General features: G+C 39.3%; 1 protein-coding gene across 5 annotated transcripts; it reads left to right on the top strand.

The window, feature by feature from the left end:
• Positions 1 to 2,361: 2,361 nt before the first annotated feature.
• On the top strand, positions 2,362 to 19,637 carry LOC131235229 (universal stress protein PHOS34). 5 transcript variants are annotated; one of them, XR_009166016.1, is made up of 5 exons: positions 2,362 to 2,684; positions 2,795 to 2,901; positions 2,986 to 3,104; positions 3,262 to 4,106; positions 19,091 to 19,637. XR_009166016.1 is itself a non-coding variant. In XM_058232381.1 (5 exons), exons 1-4 carry the CDS (start codon positions 2,480 to 2,482, stop codon positions 16,463 to 16,465), a joined length of 447 nt encoding a protein of 148 aa, XP_058088364.1. In that variant the 5' UTR covers positions 2,362 to 2,479; the 3' UTR covers positions 16,466 to 16,501; positions 19,091 to 19,637. The 5 variants fall into 5 exon arrangements, 3 of the variants coding, with proteins under 3 accessions (XP_058088364.1, XP_058088374.1, XP_058088356.1); XR_009166019.1 differs by having other exon boundaries at positions 3,219 to 4,106; XM_058232381.1 differs by lacking the exon at positions 3,262 to 4,106 and adding an exon at positions 16,450 to 16,501.
• Positions 19,638 to 20,061: the final 424 nt, after the last annotated feature.

The following is a 20,061-nucleotide window of genomic DNA, read 5'->3' as shown; positions in this document are numbered from 1 at the left end:
TAGATCAATAGTAAGATGGGCAAACTATAAAAAATAATGTACAAAATTCAACATATACCACTTCAAGTGTAGCTCATCTAATAACATGATTGACTTGTTGTTTTGTTCATGTTATCACCATGGTGGTGCATAAATTTATTAATCCCATGGATCTTAAGACAATCCACTGACAATCCACTGACATCACCATCATTACCTTAACAGTGATCCTAGCCCTTGGTTGAATGGATTGGAAGGTAAAATCCCAGGATAAGCAGGGCGTGCCAAACAGACCCGGTGAATTTCCGAGGGATATAAGCAATTCCATGGATCATGAGACAATCCACTGACACCATCATCATTACCTTAAAATTGATCCCATCCCACCAAATCCCATGGGATCGGTCCAGCCAAACACGCCCTAAAAAATAATGTACAAAATTCAACATATACCACTTCAAGTGTAGCTCATCTAATAACATGATTGACTTGTTGTTTTGTTCGTGTTATCACCATGGTGGTGCATAAATTTATTAGGTTGGACATTATACACATACCATGCGGGCCCCACAACTCTTGAGTTTCACTACCTTTTATATAAAAATAAATAAATAATGAAGGCATTATTTGGTAAAATATAGATTCTTCAAGAATTTTTTTTTTAATAATAAAAATTCTTAAATTTTAAATGATTTATTAATTTATAATAAATATTTTTTACAAGATTTTCTAATAATATGCTACGAAAATTCTTTGATTTAAAAAATCTCTGAAGGCATTTTGGTGCTAAGAAATTATAGATTTGTTCATCCAGCGTGTGATGCAGCGCCTAGTTATCTTGTCACTCACCAAGATGCTTATTCCACACGCATGTGGAGCCATATCCAGCCACAAGCATGCATGCATGCCAATATTTATAACGTGTGAGATCTGATTTTTCCATTTGGTTGAAAATAATGAGTAGATGACCTGCTTCTGAAATCATGTTGTTTTACTTTTTAACCAAGGCATGATGTAAATGGGAAAGGGATGGATAACACAATTTCTTTTATTTTCTGTTTGTTTTTTATTTATTTTTTATTTTTTTATTTTTATATTGTGTACCACATGACATTTCTAAGATAAAAAGGTAAGCAATGAGGCCCACAAAAAGACATATATCATCGAGTTTCATTTTCGCACAAATTGCCACTGCAATCCCTTTCGTGGGCCATTGATAAATTGTCATGTGGGCTTATCAAATGCAAGCTAAATTAAAAACAAGGATTTTCCCTTGAGAAAGGGTGGCTTTGTCCTTTTCAAAGTGCAAAAAATAAATTCATTTGTCACGTTTTCATTGGGCAATGTGAGAGGTGAGAGCGTTTGCCTCCAGGATACTTCAAGATGGGTACATGGTATAAGCTATATAAGGCTTACCCATGTATGTATTTTATCCGTGACATTCATTCATTTTACCAATTAATTTTAGTATATAAGATAAAAAAAAAAAAAGAGGAAATCCATTAGCTTATATGAACTATACCATAAGAAACAATGTGGATAATGACTCCCCCAATTAAAATCATTTTACACTCGCCTTAATATTTAGTTGCCATTCAACTAATTTATAAAGTTTTTGTTTTGCATACCCGTATGAAGGGAGAATACATATACTATCTTGATCTAAAACATAGGTGGCCTCAAAAGTTTTCACTGATGGTGTTCAATTTGGACCATTACCTGTGGTGTAGTCAGCTTGTGCTTTGCTGGAAAAATGGATGGACGGCGTAGACTCCAGCTTTGAATCTGACTCATTTTTGTCTCATGTTTTAAAATGGTCTCTTAAATGGATGGACGGTGTGAATACAAAACATACATCATGGTGGGACCCACAGAACTTGGTGACGTCACTTCAGTAACAGCCTCGCTACTCAAACTGTCAGTATCTAATCCGCGTCCAGCCACATCTATGTCAGCATGACATCTTCTGTCCGTCGGTTTGACCAGATCATGCTTACAATGGGAGCTGAAAAATCTAAGCAGATCCAAAATTCAAGTTGGAAACGGTATATGAATCAGTGGAGTTGGAATCTTTGGGGGCCTATAGTAGTTTTTGGATCCGTCCAGCATTTGTATTTTTCCTCCGGGAATTCACTTCATGAACGGTTTGGATAATATATAAACATCACGGTGGGCCAGGAAGGTTTCAACGGTGGATGTTTCTATCCCTACTTTTTCATGTGGTTTGTTTCACTTGAGTATTCTATCCGTCTCATTTTTGGGGTCGCACCTTAAAATGAACAGGAGAAACTGATGAACGGAGTGGATTTCGTACTGACATCACGATGGAGCCCACAGAGCTTTTGGAGGGACTCCTAAAACGGGTTGCAGGAAACTCGCCTGCAGACTCACACGCCTAAATCCCGTCGCTGTCTCCTCAGTACTCACCCTTTCCACTTCTTCAAGTGTCTGCATATATCTTGAACGAGTCAAAACTCTACGACCCCTCTCTCTATCTCTGATGGCGGGAAAGCTCAGATGCGTCGTGGTAGCCGTTGATGGAGGCGAGGAGAGCATGAGCGCCCTTAAATGGGCCCTGCAGAATCTACGGCTAAGATCTCAATCAGATGACGCCGAACCCGGCTCCTTCGTAATCCTCCATGTTCAATCTCCACCGTCCATCGCCGCAGGCCTCAATCCCGGTGCTATTCCCTTTGGCGGTCCCGGTAAGAATCTCCGGCCTCATCATCTTTTCTCCTCAGATTCTCCCCGATTTCTCATCAAATTCTCACAATCTCTCTCTCTCTCTCTCTCTCTCTCTCTCTCAAAACATCAGCTGATGTCGAGGTGCCGGCTTTCACGGCGGCGATCGAGGCCCACCAGAAAAGAATCACCGAGGCGATTATAGCCCACGCGCTGCAGATATGTGCGGAGAAGAACATCGTGAGTGTTGATCTGGACCGTTGATTGGCTTCTTCTTTACTTCTTCAGCCATCTCACTTACGGCAGATGAATAATGAATTGCAGGCGAATGTCAAAACACAAGTAGTCATTGGCGATCCAAAGGATATGATTTGTGACGTTATTGCCAACTTGAACGCGGATCTCCTTGTAATGGGGTGTCGCGATTCCGGTGCCATTAAAAGGTAATTTTTAGTTAATGCTTTGTTCTTATTTTCAAGCTGAATTGTTGTTTTTAGGTCATTTGTATGATGCCAGTGGTATTGTCCAAATTTCTAGTGATCCCTTTATTTACTCAGAATGCTTTGAAAATGGATGAATTGGTGTTGGTCTTGAATTCAGCCATGCAGAACACGTGTGAGGATTGCGGGCGTGCTAGAACGGATTGGGTCTGATTCAAACTGTGACCACCGACCCTTGGCGTTGAGATGGAGCAAAGTCCGGTCGTCTGCCTTACCATTCATCTATTCAGCCAACTGTCGCGCTCGTTACTCAAGCGACTAGTGGAGTTCGGGGCTTTTCTTCCAATGAGTTACTTTTTGCCTTGAAAATTCAAGGACTTTCAAAAGTGCAACAGTTGTATGGTCAAAATGGAAAATATTGGAGAGAGATGGATGCGGAGAAGGTCCCGTGACTTACCACTACAGCAGGATCAACAGCCTAGCTGAGAGCAGTAGGGTGCTTCCAGGAGCAGCGTGCTAATGAGCGAGGCAAGGGCAATGTTGGAGATGACAACTAAGGTTGGCCCTGCGTGTGAAAGTAGGCTGACGGATTCCTAAGCTACAGTCTTCCTTCAGATCTGACATGCCAACTCCGGGATGCCAAACCTATGAATAATGTGTTCTTGAATAAATTCAATCACATCAGTGTGCCTGCCTTCTTTTATAGGCTTAGCCTCTACCCACTTTGTGAAATAATCTGTTGCAACAATGATGAATTTGTTCCTTTGAGGATGGAGGTTTTATCATACCGATCAAATCCATGGCCCAGCCCTGAAAAGGCCACGACTTTATGATTGGATTTAATTTTGTGGCGGGCACATGTTGCACAGGACCATGTTGCTGGCAAGGTCGACAACCATGCGCATATCTGATACAAAAGTCTGTCATATTCGATCAATAATACTCGCATTGCCGAACCAACATTCTCATTTTTCTGCCGGCCTGATAAGCCCTGCAAATGTCTTCGTGAGCTTTGCCCACAACTCTCAAATGTTTATGCATTTTAAGAGAATTCTGCCATATCCTTTTCGAAACAACTCATCATTGATTAAAACGTAATTATGTGCTGTTCTTTTAATTTTATGATCAACCTTCATATCTAGATTCTGTGAGTACCTAATCATGGGTAATCACCAATCGTCTGGGTCGACCTTTACTTTGCAAATCCTTAAGCAAGGCTTCCATTCATTTATGGATAGTAGCGATCATACTTGAATTTTCATAGTTCTTTCCACAATCCCTTCCAGAAGTCTAAGACTTGAAGCTAGTTGCGCCATCTCATTGGCATCGACATTGTCTTCCTTTGGATGGAATTTCTATTGTGGCTTCATCGAAACAGTATAATAATTTTCTAGCCGCCACCAAATATGGAATCAATCTTTCACTTTCACATTTATATCCCATGTTGACTTGATTAATGATTAGTTGGGAATCTCCGTAAATGGAAACTTTTCGAACATTTAGATCTCTCAATATATCTAGGCCGATAATAAGAGCTCCGTATTCGTCCTGATTATTAGTGTAGTCAAATTCTAATTGGAAAGCAAATTCTTGTCTTTCACCGGTAGGAGCGATAATAACAATCCCCGTTCCTGCCGATTGATATGTTTTTGAACCATCAAAAGAGTCCACACGATGATATATCTATACGAAATATCTCAACTACCTCTTATGGCATTATCATATTTTTAATTGGATGATCAGTTAAGAAATTGGCAATAACTTGCCCTTTGACAGCTTTTTCGGGAACATAACTAAAACTAAACTTAGATAAAGCCAGAATCCATTTCTCAATTTGGCCTCTTAGAATAGGCCGTGTGAGCATATACTTAATGACGTCAATAGAGGTGATTACATGAATTGTGTTAAACATGAAGTAATGTCGTAACTTTATAGCTGCGAAATACAAAGATAAACACAACTTCTCCACTGGAGAATATTGAGTTTCGGCATCATTTAATCGCCTACTTAGGTAATAGACAACTTGTTCCTTTCGATCGTCATTCTCATGTGCCAGCAAAACTCCAATTGATTCTTCGGCTGCTGAGATGTAAAGCTAAAGAGATCTTTCTTTGCAAGGTAGGATCAAAACTAGTGGCTTTGTTAAATACTCTTTTATTTTGTTGGAAGCCTGCTGATAATATTCCTCCCATATTAACATTTCTCCTAGTTTTAACTTAATCAAAGGAGAGAAGACGTTAGTCTTTCCTACCGAGTTTGAAATAAATTGGAGATAATTAACTTGACTAAAAAACTATGCAAAACCTTCTTATTTTTTTGAGGTTGTGCCTCTATAATAGTTCGAGCCTTATTTCGGTCTATTTTGATACCTCTTTGACGCACTAAGAACCCAAGGAAATTTCCTGCCGAGACATCGAATGCACACTTCAAAGGGCTCATTTTTAATTTGTGCAAGAGCATGCGCTCAAATGCTTGATGTAAATGGGCAAGATGGTCAACCAAATCATACAATTTGACCACTATATCATCAATATATACTTATAGAATATGGCCGATCATATCATGGAAAATAGCATTCATGGTTCTTTGATAAGTCACCTCGACATTCTTAAGTTCAAACATCATCATTTTCCAGTAGAAAGTGCTGATAGCTCATGGACATCTAAAAGCTATTTTTGCAACATCCTTTTCTGCAATATCGATTTGATTATAGCCGGAATAACCATCCACGAATGATATTATTGTGGCCCACAGCCCGATCAATCAGCTGACCGACAAAGGGCATAGGGTACTCATCCTTTGAGGTTGTATGATTTAGATCCCTGAAATCAGTACATACCCGAATTTTCCTTTCTTTTTTACTACTGGGACTATATTAAAAATCCACTTGGCGTACCTGATCGTCTGGATAGAACTTGCTTTCAAGAGTCTTTCCACTTCTTCTTTGACTTTAACTATGACCTCCATAGTCATTCTGCGCGGGGCTGCTTGACTTGTCTGAATCCTTCTTTAATCAGCAATCGATGCTTGACTAACTTCCGGCTTAGACCTGACATTTCATGATAATCATATGTAAAACAATCTTTGTATTTCTATAGGAGTTCGATCACTACCTTGCGCTCTTCCGGCAATAAGCAACCACTAATGTATGTCGGTTGGGGGTAACAATCATCTCCCATATTAACTTCGACCAAAGGATCTTGGACATCTGCCCACATATTGTCAAGTTTTCCCTAGGTAGCTTTTAAGTCTTCAAAAGATATGGCGTCTTTGGCAATTTCGTCATATTTTAACAGACACTCGGTTATATTGATGAAACGGACTCTTCCTACTTCATGATTGTCAAAAGCTTGCCTTATTTTAGCATACCAAGCCGTGAGTTTAGCTACTTCTTGCTGTTTCTTTGGGGTCATAACTCGTAATCATGGCAATTCTTCGATGATGTAAGATAGCCCTAGCCGATACACAACTAATGTTTCGGCACAGCTATTCCTTTCTTGGCAGCTAGACCTATATATTTCACCTTAATCATCATATTTTTGGACATCGAAGCTCCAGTTGGTTGACCAAGCCGATCTCGACCTGTGAAAATCACAAGCCCGACATCATCGTCATAGAGGTAACCCTTTCCTGTATTAGATTCCACACGAAAAAGGCTTACTATCAACTGGAATTATTTCGACTTTCCCTTTGTTCCAAAAATTTAGGAACTAACGAAGGGACGATAGAATGCAAAAATTTACATGAATCCAATCTTGTCCAAGGAAAGTGTTATAGTTCGACATTTACGGCACCAAGAAGAAGGCCATTAATGCTCTTTTACTCTTGATCGCCAGTTCAATTGGCAAAATTCCTTCAGCATCTGTCACGCCACCAGTGGAATCAGTTACAGTTACCTCTATAGCGATTAAATCAGAATAAGTCTTTACCAACTTCTTCAACATGTTTACCGGAAAAATGTTAACTGCTGCTCCATTGTCTATCGAGATATGGGGAACGGGACACCCATTCATATGTGTTGATATGATCAGAGTTTGAGATGCTGTGACATTGCATAAGAAGGTTGATTGAAGACTACATTTTCTACATGCACACTTTGTTCAATAGTGGTAGTAGCCGTACCCTCGCGGCTCGTCGGTCACTGGGTGGTCGTTTCGTCCTTGACCAGCAATGCTCTTGTTTCTTCAACAACGCCTTCGATGCTACTCGGTTGACCTAGTTTAGCCAAGAAATTAAGAGGAAGCATGAACACCATGTTGCAATTCACTTTCAATGGTGGGAGTGATCTAAATGTGATGGTTGTCGGCATCTGTTTGCTGGATTCTTTGCCATTCTTTGAATTTGTCGTTTGCTGGAAATCGACCTCTTCTTCCATTTTTTTATTATTTTATTTTAAAATTAAAATAAATAAATAAATAAATAAATAATTAATTAATTTTTGCATTTGCCAATATTTCTTTAATTAATAAATCATTTTCTAAGGAATTGTGGTCATTTACATCTTCTTCCAAGGAGCTTTTTTGCTTGGTTTTGACAGTGGGTTTTCGCTCATCTTGGTCAGTTTGCATGCTTGGACTTGGAGTGACTACTTCGGCTTTTTGTTTCTTGTTCAAGTTATTAGTCCAAGTCTAATTCCGACCAACAGCTTGTCGATCATACATAGCCGGTCTCTTCTCGGTTCGATCCCTTTACAACCATATTCACTTTCAACAGGCCGATCCTAAGCCAAATCTTTCTTTCCTGTGGAATTATGTTGCTCCTCCCAAAATCGTTGCCTTTGGATGACTAGTAGGGAAAAAGAAAATATTAACGGTAGACAATCTGAGGAAGAGAGGGATGATCATCCCCAATATTTGCTTATGCTGCATGCAATCCAAAGAGACTATCGATCATCTGCTGCTGCACTGTCGCTTCGCCCAAGCCATTTGGGCTGACATCATGAACAACTTTAATCTTTCTTGGTGTTTCCCAGGTGAAGTTACTCAATTCCTTCAAGCGTGGCACGGTGTTCATCTAGGAAAGGTGAAGACAGTCATTTAGAGGATGTAAATTCTTGATGTCAGTTGGTCAGTTTGGGGAGAAAGGAATAACAGATGTTTCAGGAATTACTCCTCGCCGACCGGGACTGTAGCTTCAAGGGCCAAGCGTCTTATGATTGAGTGGTTCTCTAATGTCAAGGATCTTTTAAGCCAGGATTTTTCATTTTTAGGGGTGTAATGGCGGTCTGCCTCCTCAGCAGCCCCTCTTTTGTCTGCGTTTGCTCTTTTTTTGTTTTTCCCTTCTGTTTTTAATGATATCTTCTTGCCTTTCAAAAAACATAGCCGGTCTCTCTAATCTATTATGGGTCTGATTTCGCTTTTCCACGAACTTTTCTGCTGCCCTTTGTTATTGCTAACAGTGTTTTTGAGTCCTTGTCATTTCTTGCGGGTATTGCAAAAATTTGGGATGGACAGCCTTGACCCATCGGTTGACCTTAGACATGGCTAGTTTGACCATTCTTGGTCGTTTTCCATCATACCTTTTAGAATTGTTCCACTGCTTCACATTTGGGATGGTCTTCTCAATGTAACTAGTTTTATATTTTCGAACAGTGTTATGACCGTATGTGTTACCTTGTCTCTTCGACGCACAAAATTCTTTTGCCAAATGCTATTGTTGAATATCCTCGTGACATCTTTCGCACAGTCTACTTTTCCTTGACTGCTGATTGATTACCAGAAAAACCTTGCCCCCTAGTTTTTTTTTTCGGGCTTAGCTGTCTTATTAGCATAATTTGGTTGATGACCATGTTGCTCCTTTGCCGATGCAAGATCTATTTTCCATCTTAGGGCATTTATGTTTTTCAGATTTGTGGTGAACATGGTCGGAGGAAATGGGTCGGTATCGACTAAACATAGCCTCATTCTCCCCTTTTGAAAACTTGAGCATTCCAGAATCTATGTTGTCCTAGATCATGTTCCTGAAAGCAATACAATTTCTAGTTGAATGAGTTCGTGAGCCTTACCATTTACAATACTCTATTTTCTTCAATTCTTTTGCCAAATGAATTCTTTGCTTTGACGAAAGTTTTATGATTTTGGTGGCTAATAAAAGATCAAATATTTCATCGAATTTAGTAATATCAAAGGAATATCGCCTATTTTGTTCTGCGATTCCTTTGACTGGATTGGGGCCTTGATGAGATGACTCATCATTGGCTTTCGTTAGAGCCGTACAAATGAATGGTTTGTTAAGGTTTATTTCGGCCAATGGTATCTTATAGTTTGGATCACGATAATAAGTTCCCGATGATGAATTTTTCTTTTGGTTCTCTTCTCGTAGAAGCTATTCGTATCTGGTTGTTCTTTCTGATAAATCGACTAAATCTTTAAAGTCCATTCATTCAAACTTTTTCTAAAGCTCATTGTCAGTCCTTCAACAGCTAGTTTGACAAACCGAGCTTCTGGAAGAAATACTCGACACTTGTTCTTCACCTTTTTGAATCGCGTTATGTACTTATCGGCCAGTTCGCCGGGTAGCTGCCAAAGGTAAGATAAATCGGCCAAAGAAAATTCAGGTTCAATCTGATAGAATTGAGCATAGTACATTTCTTCCATATCTTGTCAAGACTGAACTGAATTCGCTGACAAATTAATGTACCATGTAAATGTTGTGTCAGCAAATGAATTTGTGAAGCATTTCAATTTCACATATTCATTAGCCGAAAATTCACCACATTGCATAGTGAAACGACCAATATTCTCTACTGTGGATTGACTTGTATCTCTGGAGAATAATGAAAACTTTGGAATTTTTGTACCTCTCGGTACCTCAGCAAGCCGATCAACCTAGTTTGGGTACAACTTACGATAAATAGGTCGGTTAGTGCAAAGACCATGGCGTTAGTTGGTCACCTTGTTTATCAAATTGATCAATTATTCCCGGCTTGCTAGAGGGAGTCCGGAGTTGATCATTGGAGGCAACTGTATACCTTGGGCAGGTTGCTCCACTGGAACCTGCCCCCTAAGTGCTTCATTGTTCGGCATGAACGACCCTGCAGTGGGTATGCCATGGTTTATATAATTTTCATTCGGGTTGTTGAAGTGGCCGTTTTTTCAATTCCTCCTGATGCCTACCTGAGGTGGCATATTTTGACCTACCAAATCTGGGTTTGGCCGTATATTACATGAAGGGATAAATGGCGGCTTCAGGGGAACATTACCAAATCTAGGTATTTCTTGATTATGCTGATGGTAATCGGGAAACTTGTCATAGGGAAAATTACTAGCCTGTTTATAGCTTCAGTATGAGCCCTAGAGTATTCGTATTGCACCCTTCCTTGTTCAGTTAGTTCTCGTAAGCAAAACATTAACACTTCCCAAAACTCTATTAGAATCTATGGAGTTGTTTTGGGATGATGATCCTACCTTTGGAATGGCTGGAAGTGGAGGGTTAGGGATTTCTTGTTCGACCTACATTGGAAATGCTTCGGGGGTCTGTTAAGATCGTGTTCTTCGATATTCCGACTAACTCGAGTAGATCGCCTACTCATGTTGTTAAAAATTTCAATTAACAACTACATGCCTGTCCCATCGGGCGTGCCAAAATGGCGTTGGTCTCGAATTCGGCCATGTGGAACACGTGTGTGAGTTGCGGGCGTGCTAGAACCGATTGGGTCTCATTCAAACCATGACCACCGACCCCTGACATCGAGATGGATTGAAGTTCAGTCATTTGCCTGTCTGTTTGCCTATTGAGCCAACTGTCGCGCGCTTGTTACTCAAGTGATTGGCGGAGGTTGGGGTTCTTCCTCTAACGAGCTCTTTTTTGCCTTAAAAATTCAAGGACTTTCGAAGGTGCAACAGTTGTATGGTCGAAATGGAAAAGATTGGAGAGATATAGATGCATAGAAAGGTGTGTGACTTACCACTATGGCGGGATCATCAGCCTGGTTGAGAGCAGCAGGGTGCTTCTGGGAGCGGCGTGTTGATGAGCGAGGCAAGGGCAATGTTGGAGATTACAAGTAAGGTTGGCCCGAGCGTAGGCGGACGGATTCCTAAGCTACGGTCTTCCTTCATATCCGGCATGCAGGCATAGATGGAAGGGAATTACAGCTACTGGTTACAGCTAAGAGTTGGTCCGACGTATGCGTAGGGACGGATTAAAACTAAATTTACACTAAGGGTCTGCCGCTGTTGAGTAGGGGAGAACTAAACCTAGACAAACAACATTGTGCTGGATTTGTAGTTGGGTTTTGGATTCAGAGAGATCTTGCTCTGGATTTGCTTTTGCTATTTACAACTTTTCGGGAGAGATGGGGGAACAACTGCTCGTTCACGTGGCGCTTCAACATGTAACCAGCTAGGAAAAAACAGTTACATTCATCGACCATGATCTTATCTTTGTTGGACGCTTAGAACATGCCCTAGGGTTGACGAGGTTGGAACAATTGCTTACTCTTATCCGGAGAAAACCTAAATATTGAAAAAAAAACCCTGAAAAGATGACTTGTCCTTCAAATCTTTGCGCATGCTTCTCAAATATCTTCTATTTCACGTGGCTTAATTCGCACTGCTCATTTGGTCCGGACAAATTTTGCTACAAACAACGTTATGCTAATGCATTCACTCATCATTTTATTCACAAGAAAGCACTGAGTATAGGGTAATTGAAGAGCATTTTGTTGACAAGTATTGTAGAAGTTATCACCAAATTCCCAGTAGGGTATGGGGTTATGAAAAAAAGGGATCTTCTATGATGTCATCATGTGGACCCCTCAAGAGCCAACTTTAGTTATGTGGTTTGGGAAAGTTTTCCATGTTGAGTTACGGCTTGGAGTTCAAGAAAGTTTCAAGATTACTTTTTAAGTCAGTTCTGAAGTCAGCCTGGTTAGCAAGTTATCCTGTTTAAGAGTACGTAATTAGTTAGGATCATTAACCAAATAGTGTTTTAGTTCATTCCTAATTGGGAATGGTTGGTTTTAGGAAAGTTTTAGCTGTTAAGCAAGTTTTACAGCCAACTTTATTTTTGGGATGCAATAGGTTTTATTCAAGTCCTCTTATGATTGTAGGTTGAATTAGCATTGTTTTAGACTTTAAAAATTGGGTTTTATAGTTGTCTGGGATGCAAGTACTCTAGGGGAGCTGCTAATTTCAACATGATATTTTATGAATGAATGAATAGAAGTTCTTTTATCTTCTTGATCCGACAACTGGAATTTGATTGAGAAGAGATTCCTCTCATACGGTGAGAAGCCATACAGAACAACAGTTCTGGTGAGACTCCATTATTGGGTTTTTAGTCAGTGCTGCGACATCACCTCTTCCTTATCAATTAGATCAAGTCCTAGTCTCAAATATGGGTATGCCACTCTTTAGATTATTTTGATTGGGGTCTGCATCTGCTTATTTGAATTTTCAGTTTCTTGTGTATATAACCCACAAACATAGTTTGGAACTTCAGAGACTAGGGTAACCAACCTGGGAGTCACCCGAACACAAAAGTTAATTTCTGTCAAAGGCCTTCAGCTTGCCGTGCTCTCTTGGATATATTCACCAACTTTCCAGAAAAACTCTGCAATCAGCATAAGTTTATGAAGAATGTGGAAAGGTTAGGCAAAACATTGGGCAGTGCATGTGATCACCCACATTTGTCTATCAAATGCAAGGACAAACAACATTGTGACTGTCCCTCTTCCAAGAAGAAGTCATGTTTCCAGAAGATTCGGCATCCTTTGGTTTGAGAAAAACGCTACCATAAAAGAAAGAAATGGAAGTTCTTGCACCAAAAGCCTGTCTGTCAAAAGGCATCAGAATGCTGTTGTCTCTGCATTAGAAAAGGACACCTTGCAAAACAATGTCCTAGAAGGAGGCGTCCCAAAAATGCACAAATGATCCAGCAAGCCACCGCTCTTGTTGTTGCGGACTTTGATGATTTGGGATCAATATTTTCGCTCTGTGATGAGTATGATCCAGAAGCCCTCCTTGGTATTGAATATAGTTCTGAGGACCCTGATTCTGGAACATCCTCTGATGAGCAAGATGAAACTCTTGGAATTAACGGGCTATTTGAAGTACTTCAGAAGCCAGAAGTACTACCACTTCAACCTTCTCCCCTAATCCAAGTCCATCTTCTTCCTGCCTTCACTTCTTTCCCTATTCCTGTCATAGCTCTTGTTGATACTGGTGCCTCTGCGACAATCCTAAAGCCAACCATTCTTTCTCCCTCTTTCTAGCAACCTCATTCTCAAATGTTTCGAGCTGCAGATGGAAACATTTTCCATGTTGACAAGATCAGCATTCCTGTTGAGTTACTCATTTTTACCTCTCTCCATGTTACCCATAGGCTCCTTGGTTCCCCTCTTTCTGGTAAAGATTTGATTATAGGATTTGATATCCTTCACAAAATCCAGAATCTCCATTGGACTACAGAGGGACTTCGACTCCAGTCCCATTTCCTTGGTCTCCAATTCCCAATATTCATCTGGTCCAACCATTTGAAACCATCCAGCAAAAGCTTTTCCACAATTGCTGTGCAGCTTCACATTATGAATTTTCACAACGCCACCTGTGGCCATTGCAGACCCATCCTGAATTTTTCATCCAACTTCCTTTCAAAGAAGCTCTTGCAACCACTCCTACCAAAGCTAGTCACCAAGCAATGAACCCTGAACATCTTCGCCTTGCTCAAGAAGAATTGTTAGCCTTTCTTTCAGAGGGACTTATTGAGCCCACAATGTCTCCATGGGCGTGCGAAGCATTCTTTGTGAATAAACATTCAGAGCAGGGTAGAATAAACCCAGACTTGTCATTAATTATCTGCCTCTCAACAAAATTCTCAAAGATGACAAGTTTCCTCTTCCTTGCCGCTCCACTTTCCCAGCACATCTCTGATGCTCATATTTTTTCAAAATTTGACTTGAAAGCTGGATTTTGGCACTTCGGTGTTGCTCCTGACGAACGGTTCAAAACAGCATTTACCGTCCCAAATGCACACAATCAATGGACAGTAATGCCGTTTGGTTTGGAAACTGCTCCGTCCCTTTTCCAAAAGGCTATGGTGCAAATCTTTCAACGCATCCTTCATCATTCTCTGATCTACATTGATGATGTTCTTCTCTACTCTCCAAAATTGCAGACGCACTGTGAGCTTCTACAGAAATTTCATGACATCTGTGTTGATTATGGAATCATGCTTTCTGAAAAGAAAATGTAGCTCGCTAAGAAGGACATTGATTTCCTCGGCATGTAAATACAAGATGGCAAGTATGTTCCCCAACCACATATTGCCACCGATCTTCTCAAGTTTCCTGACAAGCTCACCAGCATTAAGCAAATTCAACAGCTTCTTGGCATTGTCAATTATATCTCAGATTTTGTGCTGCATATTTCAAAATTCAGAAGTCTGTTGGCACAACTCATTAAGAACAAGCCTACTCCTTGGATAGATCAACACACTGCTGCAGTCTAAGTCCTCAAAAAGATTGTCCCTCAGTTCCCTCCATTAAAAATTCCAAGTACACATGGATCTTGTGTCTTGCAAACTGATGCTAGTGATACACAATGGGGAGCAATGCTACTTGAAGAAATTAATGGAACTTGATATGTATGTGGCTACAAGAGCGGCCAATTCAAGCCATTTGAACAACACTATCACTCGACATACAAAGAAATCTTGGCAGTTAAAAATGGCATCTCCAAGTTTCAGCTCCATCTCACAGGACATCACTTCACTGTGGAAATGGACGTGTCCTCATTCCCTCAGATGTTGCATTTCAAGCAAAAAATGCTGCCTCAACCTGAGCTTCTTCGATGGGCTGATCGGTTTTCTCAATGGAATTGTCATGTCACAAAGATCAAAGGAAAAGACTATTCTTGCAGATTTTCTCTTAAGACTACCACAATGGAAACCCTCACCCACATTCATCCATTTAGTTACCTTCCCTTCCATTTATCCCCTTGGCCAGGCCCATCCAGGTGTCGGTATTTACTCATCTTGGATTCTCGAGTTGACATGGGACTTGTTCGACCCAGATTGGTTGTGACAAGCAGTGTTTTAAATATTGACGATATCGGCCGATATATCCCACGATATATCTTGTATCCCACCAATGCACAAGTAGTGCAATATATCTCACATGTTTGATCTGGTGAGTATTTTCGAATTTTGATCATTGTATTTTATGTAAATCATGTTAAATTAGTGTCAAATTATTACAAATCCATGATTTTTTATTTTTTCATTAAAAATCATGGATCAGGAGCTTCAATTTTGAGATTTGGAGCAGTTGGCCGAGTTAAAGAAAATTGGGAAAAATAAAAAATTTCCAATTTCTCACAAATCTTTTGCAATCTGTGTCCAAACATGTATGTAACTTAATCTAGTGATTCTTCTTTTGCTTTTGAATGTATTGCTTGTGTTTCCACAAGACTTCTTACATTTTTAAATTATATGAATAAACATTGAATGTACTTGCATCAATTCATTTAGACATCACATGGATTAGAACTCTATACAAAGAAAACCTATTATGTTTACTTTTTTTTTTTTGTAATGTTTTGATTTATAAGTATGTATTGATGTCTTTTTTAACAATCATCATTGAACTTTCATTGAGAAGTTCAACCAATTTCCCAATGTTTCCCCATGTTTCCAACAACAACGATACATTACAATATACAACCGATATATCCCATGCGATAACCGATATGTATCCGTGTCTCAAGAATACGATACGTAACGCGATACCGATATTTCGAACACTGGTGACAAGTCCATTGAGCTTGCGAAGAAGGTTTTTAAAAAAAAATATCTTATATGATACTTTCTATTCTTATTATAATATGTCCATATATATATATATATATATATATATATATATATATATATATATATAGTAAATCACTTTCTTGGCCCACATGGTTGACCCATAGTGTTTCAGGTTGACATGACCCAATGAACAACAAAATCTAAGTCAAATCTTGGTATTTCTCACGTCAATATGGTATCGGAGCAAGTTCTTTCCTTGGATTGGTAAGTGAATTGAATGGTAGAATTTTCTTGGATTTGTGATGGCTACAAAATATCTTCTGAATTCTTCGACAAAGAATTGCAGAATCCTTGGATTGGGATGTAAGTCTGGATTTGTGGTACTATTTTTCTCTGCAACAACAAATCTTGCATTTGAGTCGCGGCTAATTTGTGATGAATATTCAGAGGATAATGATTCCATTTTAGTTGAAAACATGGATTTAACTTTTTGGGTTTTGTACAACAATGCAGCACTTGAAATGGTTATTGATAAGTTTCTGATTTTATACTCAAAGAATTGCATGGAATAAAATTTGAGACTGTCTTAATCCTATGGTAGAGCTGGAAAAGGCTGATGAATCAAAAACATACAAGCGGATTTCCCCATCAGGGTATGTTTATCTACTTTTGGAAAGGTTGAGAACTTTTCAAAAATGAGATCTATGATGTTTTTTATTGCTTCATACTCCTTATAAGAGTCATAAAAGATTAATCAGAGAGTCCATCTAGGAAAATTCAGAGAGTTTTTCAGATTGAAATTCGGGACATGTTATTTTCCAATTGGGAAGAACTAATACACAGCAAGTCTGAAGAAAATGAAGAAAAAAGAAACAAGAGCAGGCATCAATGTACTTGGTTTGATGGAAAAGGAAGCCCCAGTACAGGATGCCAGCTCAAAGACAAGCTCTCTCCACGTGGGAAGAATTGATCTAAGAGCATTTTTGTCACTTGTTTTGTGGGCCACTTTTGGGTGCAAATGACATCCAAATGTCACAAAAATTTGCATTAGTGAATAGCCTAGCAAGTAATCTTTCCAACTGGCACAAGAATATGTGGTTCATACGAGTATTGATGAAGTTATGATCAAATTACCAATAGGGTAAAGGGTTATGACGAAACTAGGGTTTTTTTAGTGATGCCATCATGTGGGGTCCAGCAAGAGCCAACTTAAGTTAGTATCATGGTTTTGGAAAGGTTTCCATGTTAGCTTATGCTTGGAGTTCTAGAAGTTCCGTAATAGAATAGCTTTAGTTTATAAGTCTAAATTAGTTAGTTTTATTGATCAAATTTTGGTTTATTTTTAGTTCAATTTGTGTCTTGGTTGGTTACAGGGAAGTTTTACTTGTAAGCATGTTTTCCACCAATCTAGCTCTACTTTTCAGATGTAATATGTTTTAAAGTGCTCATGTGAAAATAAGAGTAGTTGTGTCGTCATAGACCTGGAAAGGAAAAAGTTCTTTCATTAACTGAGTTGGGAGACCAACCCCCCCACACAATTCGTGCTTCTGGAACCTCACACACGAACCATCTCAAATGTGAATAATTGGTTGGGAGTATGACTTTTCCACCCTACATACTGCTTCCCATAAGCCGGGCACTCTATATTAAGAAGAAGCTCTCACATACCATGCCCCTATGTGGAACCCATATTTCCTTTTAGTTGCTTGCTTCCATGGACTTCCATCCAAAACCTCTAATCTCCATAGCTACTTCCCTAGTAATGCCCGTGTTCATATCTTTTCGAGATTTTACCCATCCCCACTCCTCATTCGGTTTGCATACCACTTACCACTCTTAACAGATGGAATTTGTGCTTTTCTTCTGCTTCTTACCATAGAAAATCCATTGGAACTGCCTCAGAATCACACTAGTTGGACATTGGAATAGGGACATAGAGTAGATCAGCTTATTGGAGAACACTGGCTTGAGTGAATTTTGAATAGTTTAGTGAACTTAAAAGTTAGTCAAATGTCTTCAACATGCTCTTGGCAAGTTCCTAAGAAATTAGTCAGAATTAGGGCAATCTTTGCAGTATTCTCAATACAATCAATGTGCTGCTTTTGATTCCTCATTGGTAGATGGAATGATTAGTTTATGATTAAGAGTGTCATCAGAAGTTGGGAGATGTACTTCTATTTGAAATTATTTCCGGCAATACATCTTATTTCACTGCTATCCATTACTGCAGATGTCTATTTGAAGCAGATATTCATTTTGGGGGCATACTTGAAAATGCTTGTGAATAGTTGATGTCATTGCTCGTTCCTTTTTACTGGATGACATTTGCATATCAATATAATTCTCTAACACCACTTCATTAGCTGCTTTCGCACCACCTGGGCTTCATAGCACCCACTTTAGAATCTTCTGCAATACTTGATTTCTGTATGAAGCATCCTATTATACTGCAGGCTGAGTTCACCGAATTGTCTTTCATTCATGTTAGAAATACACTACCCATTGAGTTATTATTGTTTTCTGAAAACCTTGTTGCTGACTAGATAATGTTTGTTTTTTTTTTTTTTCGTTCTCAATGAGAAGCTTATAACTGCGGCTTCAACATACAATGAGAAGCTTATAACTGCAGCTTCAACATACGGCTTTTCCACTTCTCCCCCACTTGTGAACTTTAGGCTATGTTTGGAAACCATGGATTCCATGCCAAACAGCGGAAAAGGGTTCTCCTTTGACACGATGATTTGTGTTGCTTGGGTGGCAAAGAAAGTGGTGGATTCCACCAAGCAATTATTACACTTTTTCATTTCGGATTCTTGGCATAAGAAACTAGGTGAGTATTGTGAGCAGAGTATGAAATTTCCAGTTGCTCCCTGAACAAGAACTCAAAATTGGAATCCATGTTTCAATAATTCTCATGAAAATCATCTTTGGATAATTACTGGTTTTTTATATCCTTTCTTTTTCCTTGGATTCCACATGTCCAAACATACCCGTAGTCTGTCACTGTCTTGAGGGAACTTTGATTCAATCACATGGCCAGTTATGCTGGCATGTTTACTGCAGGCCTCTTGTCTAGTCACATGAGAACTTTATTGAAAATGGATCTGTTTTTAAATATTTGTGGAATATGATCTCCTTTTACTGATACAAGCTAAATTAGTTACTTGGTTTAAATCCTAACCTTACCGTCTCTTTCTGTTTTGATTTCGCTCAAGATGATTGGTTTCATCTTATGATTACAGGATGCTTTTGGGAAGTGTAAGCAACTACTGCATCAATCATGTCCAGTGCCCTGTTGTGGTAGCAAAGGGTACTTGATGAGCTACTATAGTGATGTCTCTCCCTTTTCTCTCAGCATCAAGCAATTCTCATGGTTTGTTGGTTTGTGCATGTAAAAATGCTGTTTCTTGTCCACGGCGTGCATCTTCAATTATTAAAAGGGTGTGGGCTTGGCTGAATGCTGTGGTTGTTGACTTCTTGTTGTTAATATTGAATTTTCATCCTTGTATTTGAAGGCCGATTGCTTGCTTTCGCTCTGCAAGTGGTCAGGTGTGAGGTGTTTTGGGGTCTTTTAATCTTTTGTTTATTTATTTATTTATATTTAGTAGGTTTGGGGATCTTTGAATCTAAAGTCTTTGTGGTGTTGTTTGCTGTCCCAATAAACTTTTGGACGGTCCTCATTTGTTGACTTTGGATAGGCCATGGTTCATGTAATAAAAATCTTGTGATATTTTTCTCCTTAGCTTCGAATCTTAGCAATCATATTGAATGGACACTCTTGTTTTGTCACATTTTATGAAATTGAAAATGATGGATACAAATTCTTTGAAGAAGAGTCAGTGCCGACACCCATTTGTGGGTGGGGCAGTGCCTTTAATTTTTGGTGTTTTTATGGAGACTGGTTGGGACTGGTGGTGGCCCAGAGTCATTGTTGGAAGCCCGAAAAACTCTACTCGACCTGATGTGTTAAATAATTTTTGAATGGTCAATAGAACCATGAACAATAGTCCACAAAGGAGTCTGTCGATTGGATATCTAGCCTCTCCATTTGATAGATGTCCCAACGGTTGATAGTCTGGTGGCCATGCACATGCACTTATGTAAATATGTTTTTGTGCGAGCCCAAACACCTTAACCAAACAAGCTTGGCCAACCTATAACAGTGAAGAAAATATCAGCCGCTAGTACACATTCAGTGGATGAAAATTGCACT

This window comes from Magnolia sinica, chromosome 2, assembly GCF_029962835.1.
Source record: "Magnolia sinica isolate HGM2019 chromosome 2, MsV1, whole genome shotgun sequence".
Classification (NCBI taxonomy): Eukaryota; Viridiplantae; Streptophyta; class Magnoliopsida; order Magnoliales; family Magnoliaceae; genus Magnolia; species Magnolia sinica.
Note: the sequence above shows the minus strand (reverse complement) of the source record. Positions and strands in the feature narration are given on the sequence as shown.

What these genes read in the sequence shown, in the direction of transcription:
- LOC131235229 (XM_058232373.1), top strand. Translation starts at nt 2,480, where the DNA reads ATGGCGGGAAAGCTCAGATGCGTCGTGGTAGCCGTTGATGGAGGCGAG. An exon ending in TATGTGCGGAGAAGAACATC is followed by an intron (nt 2,902 to 2,985) that starts GTGAGTGTTGAT and finishes AATGAATTGCAG; the next exon opens with GCGAATGTCAAAACACAAGT. An exon ending in GATTCCGGTGCCATTAAAAG is followed by an intron (nt 3,105 to 19,090) that starts GTAATTTTTAGT and finishes TTATGATTACAG; the next exon opens with GATGCTTTTGGGAAGTGTAA.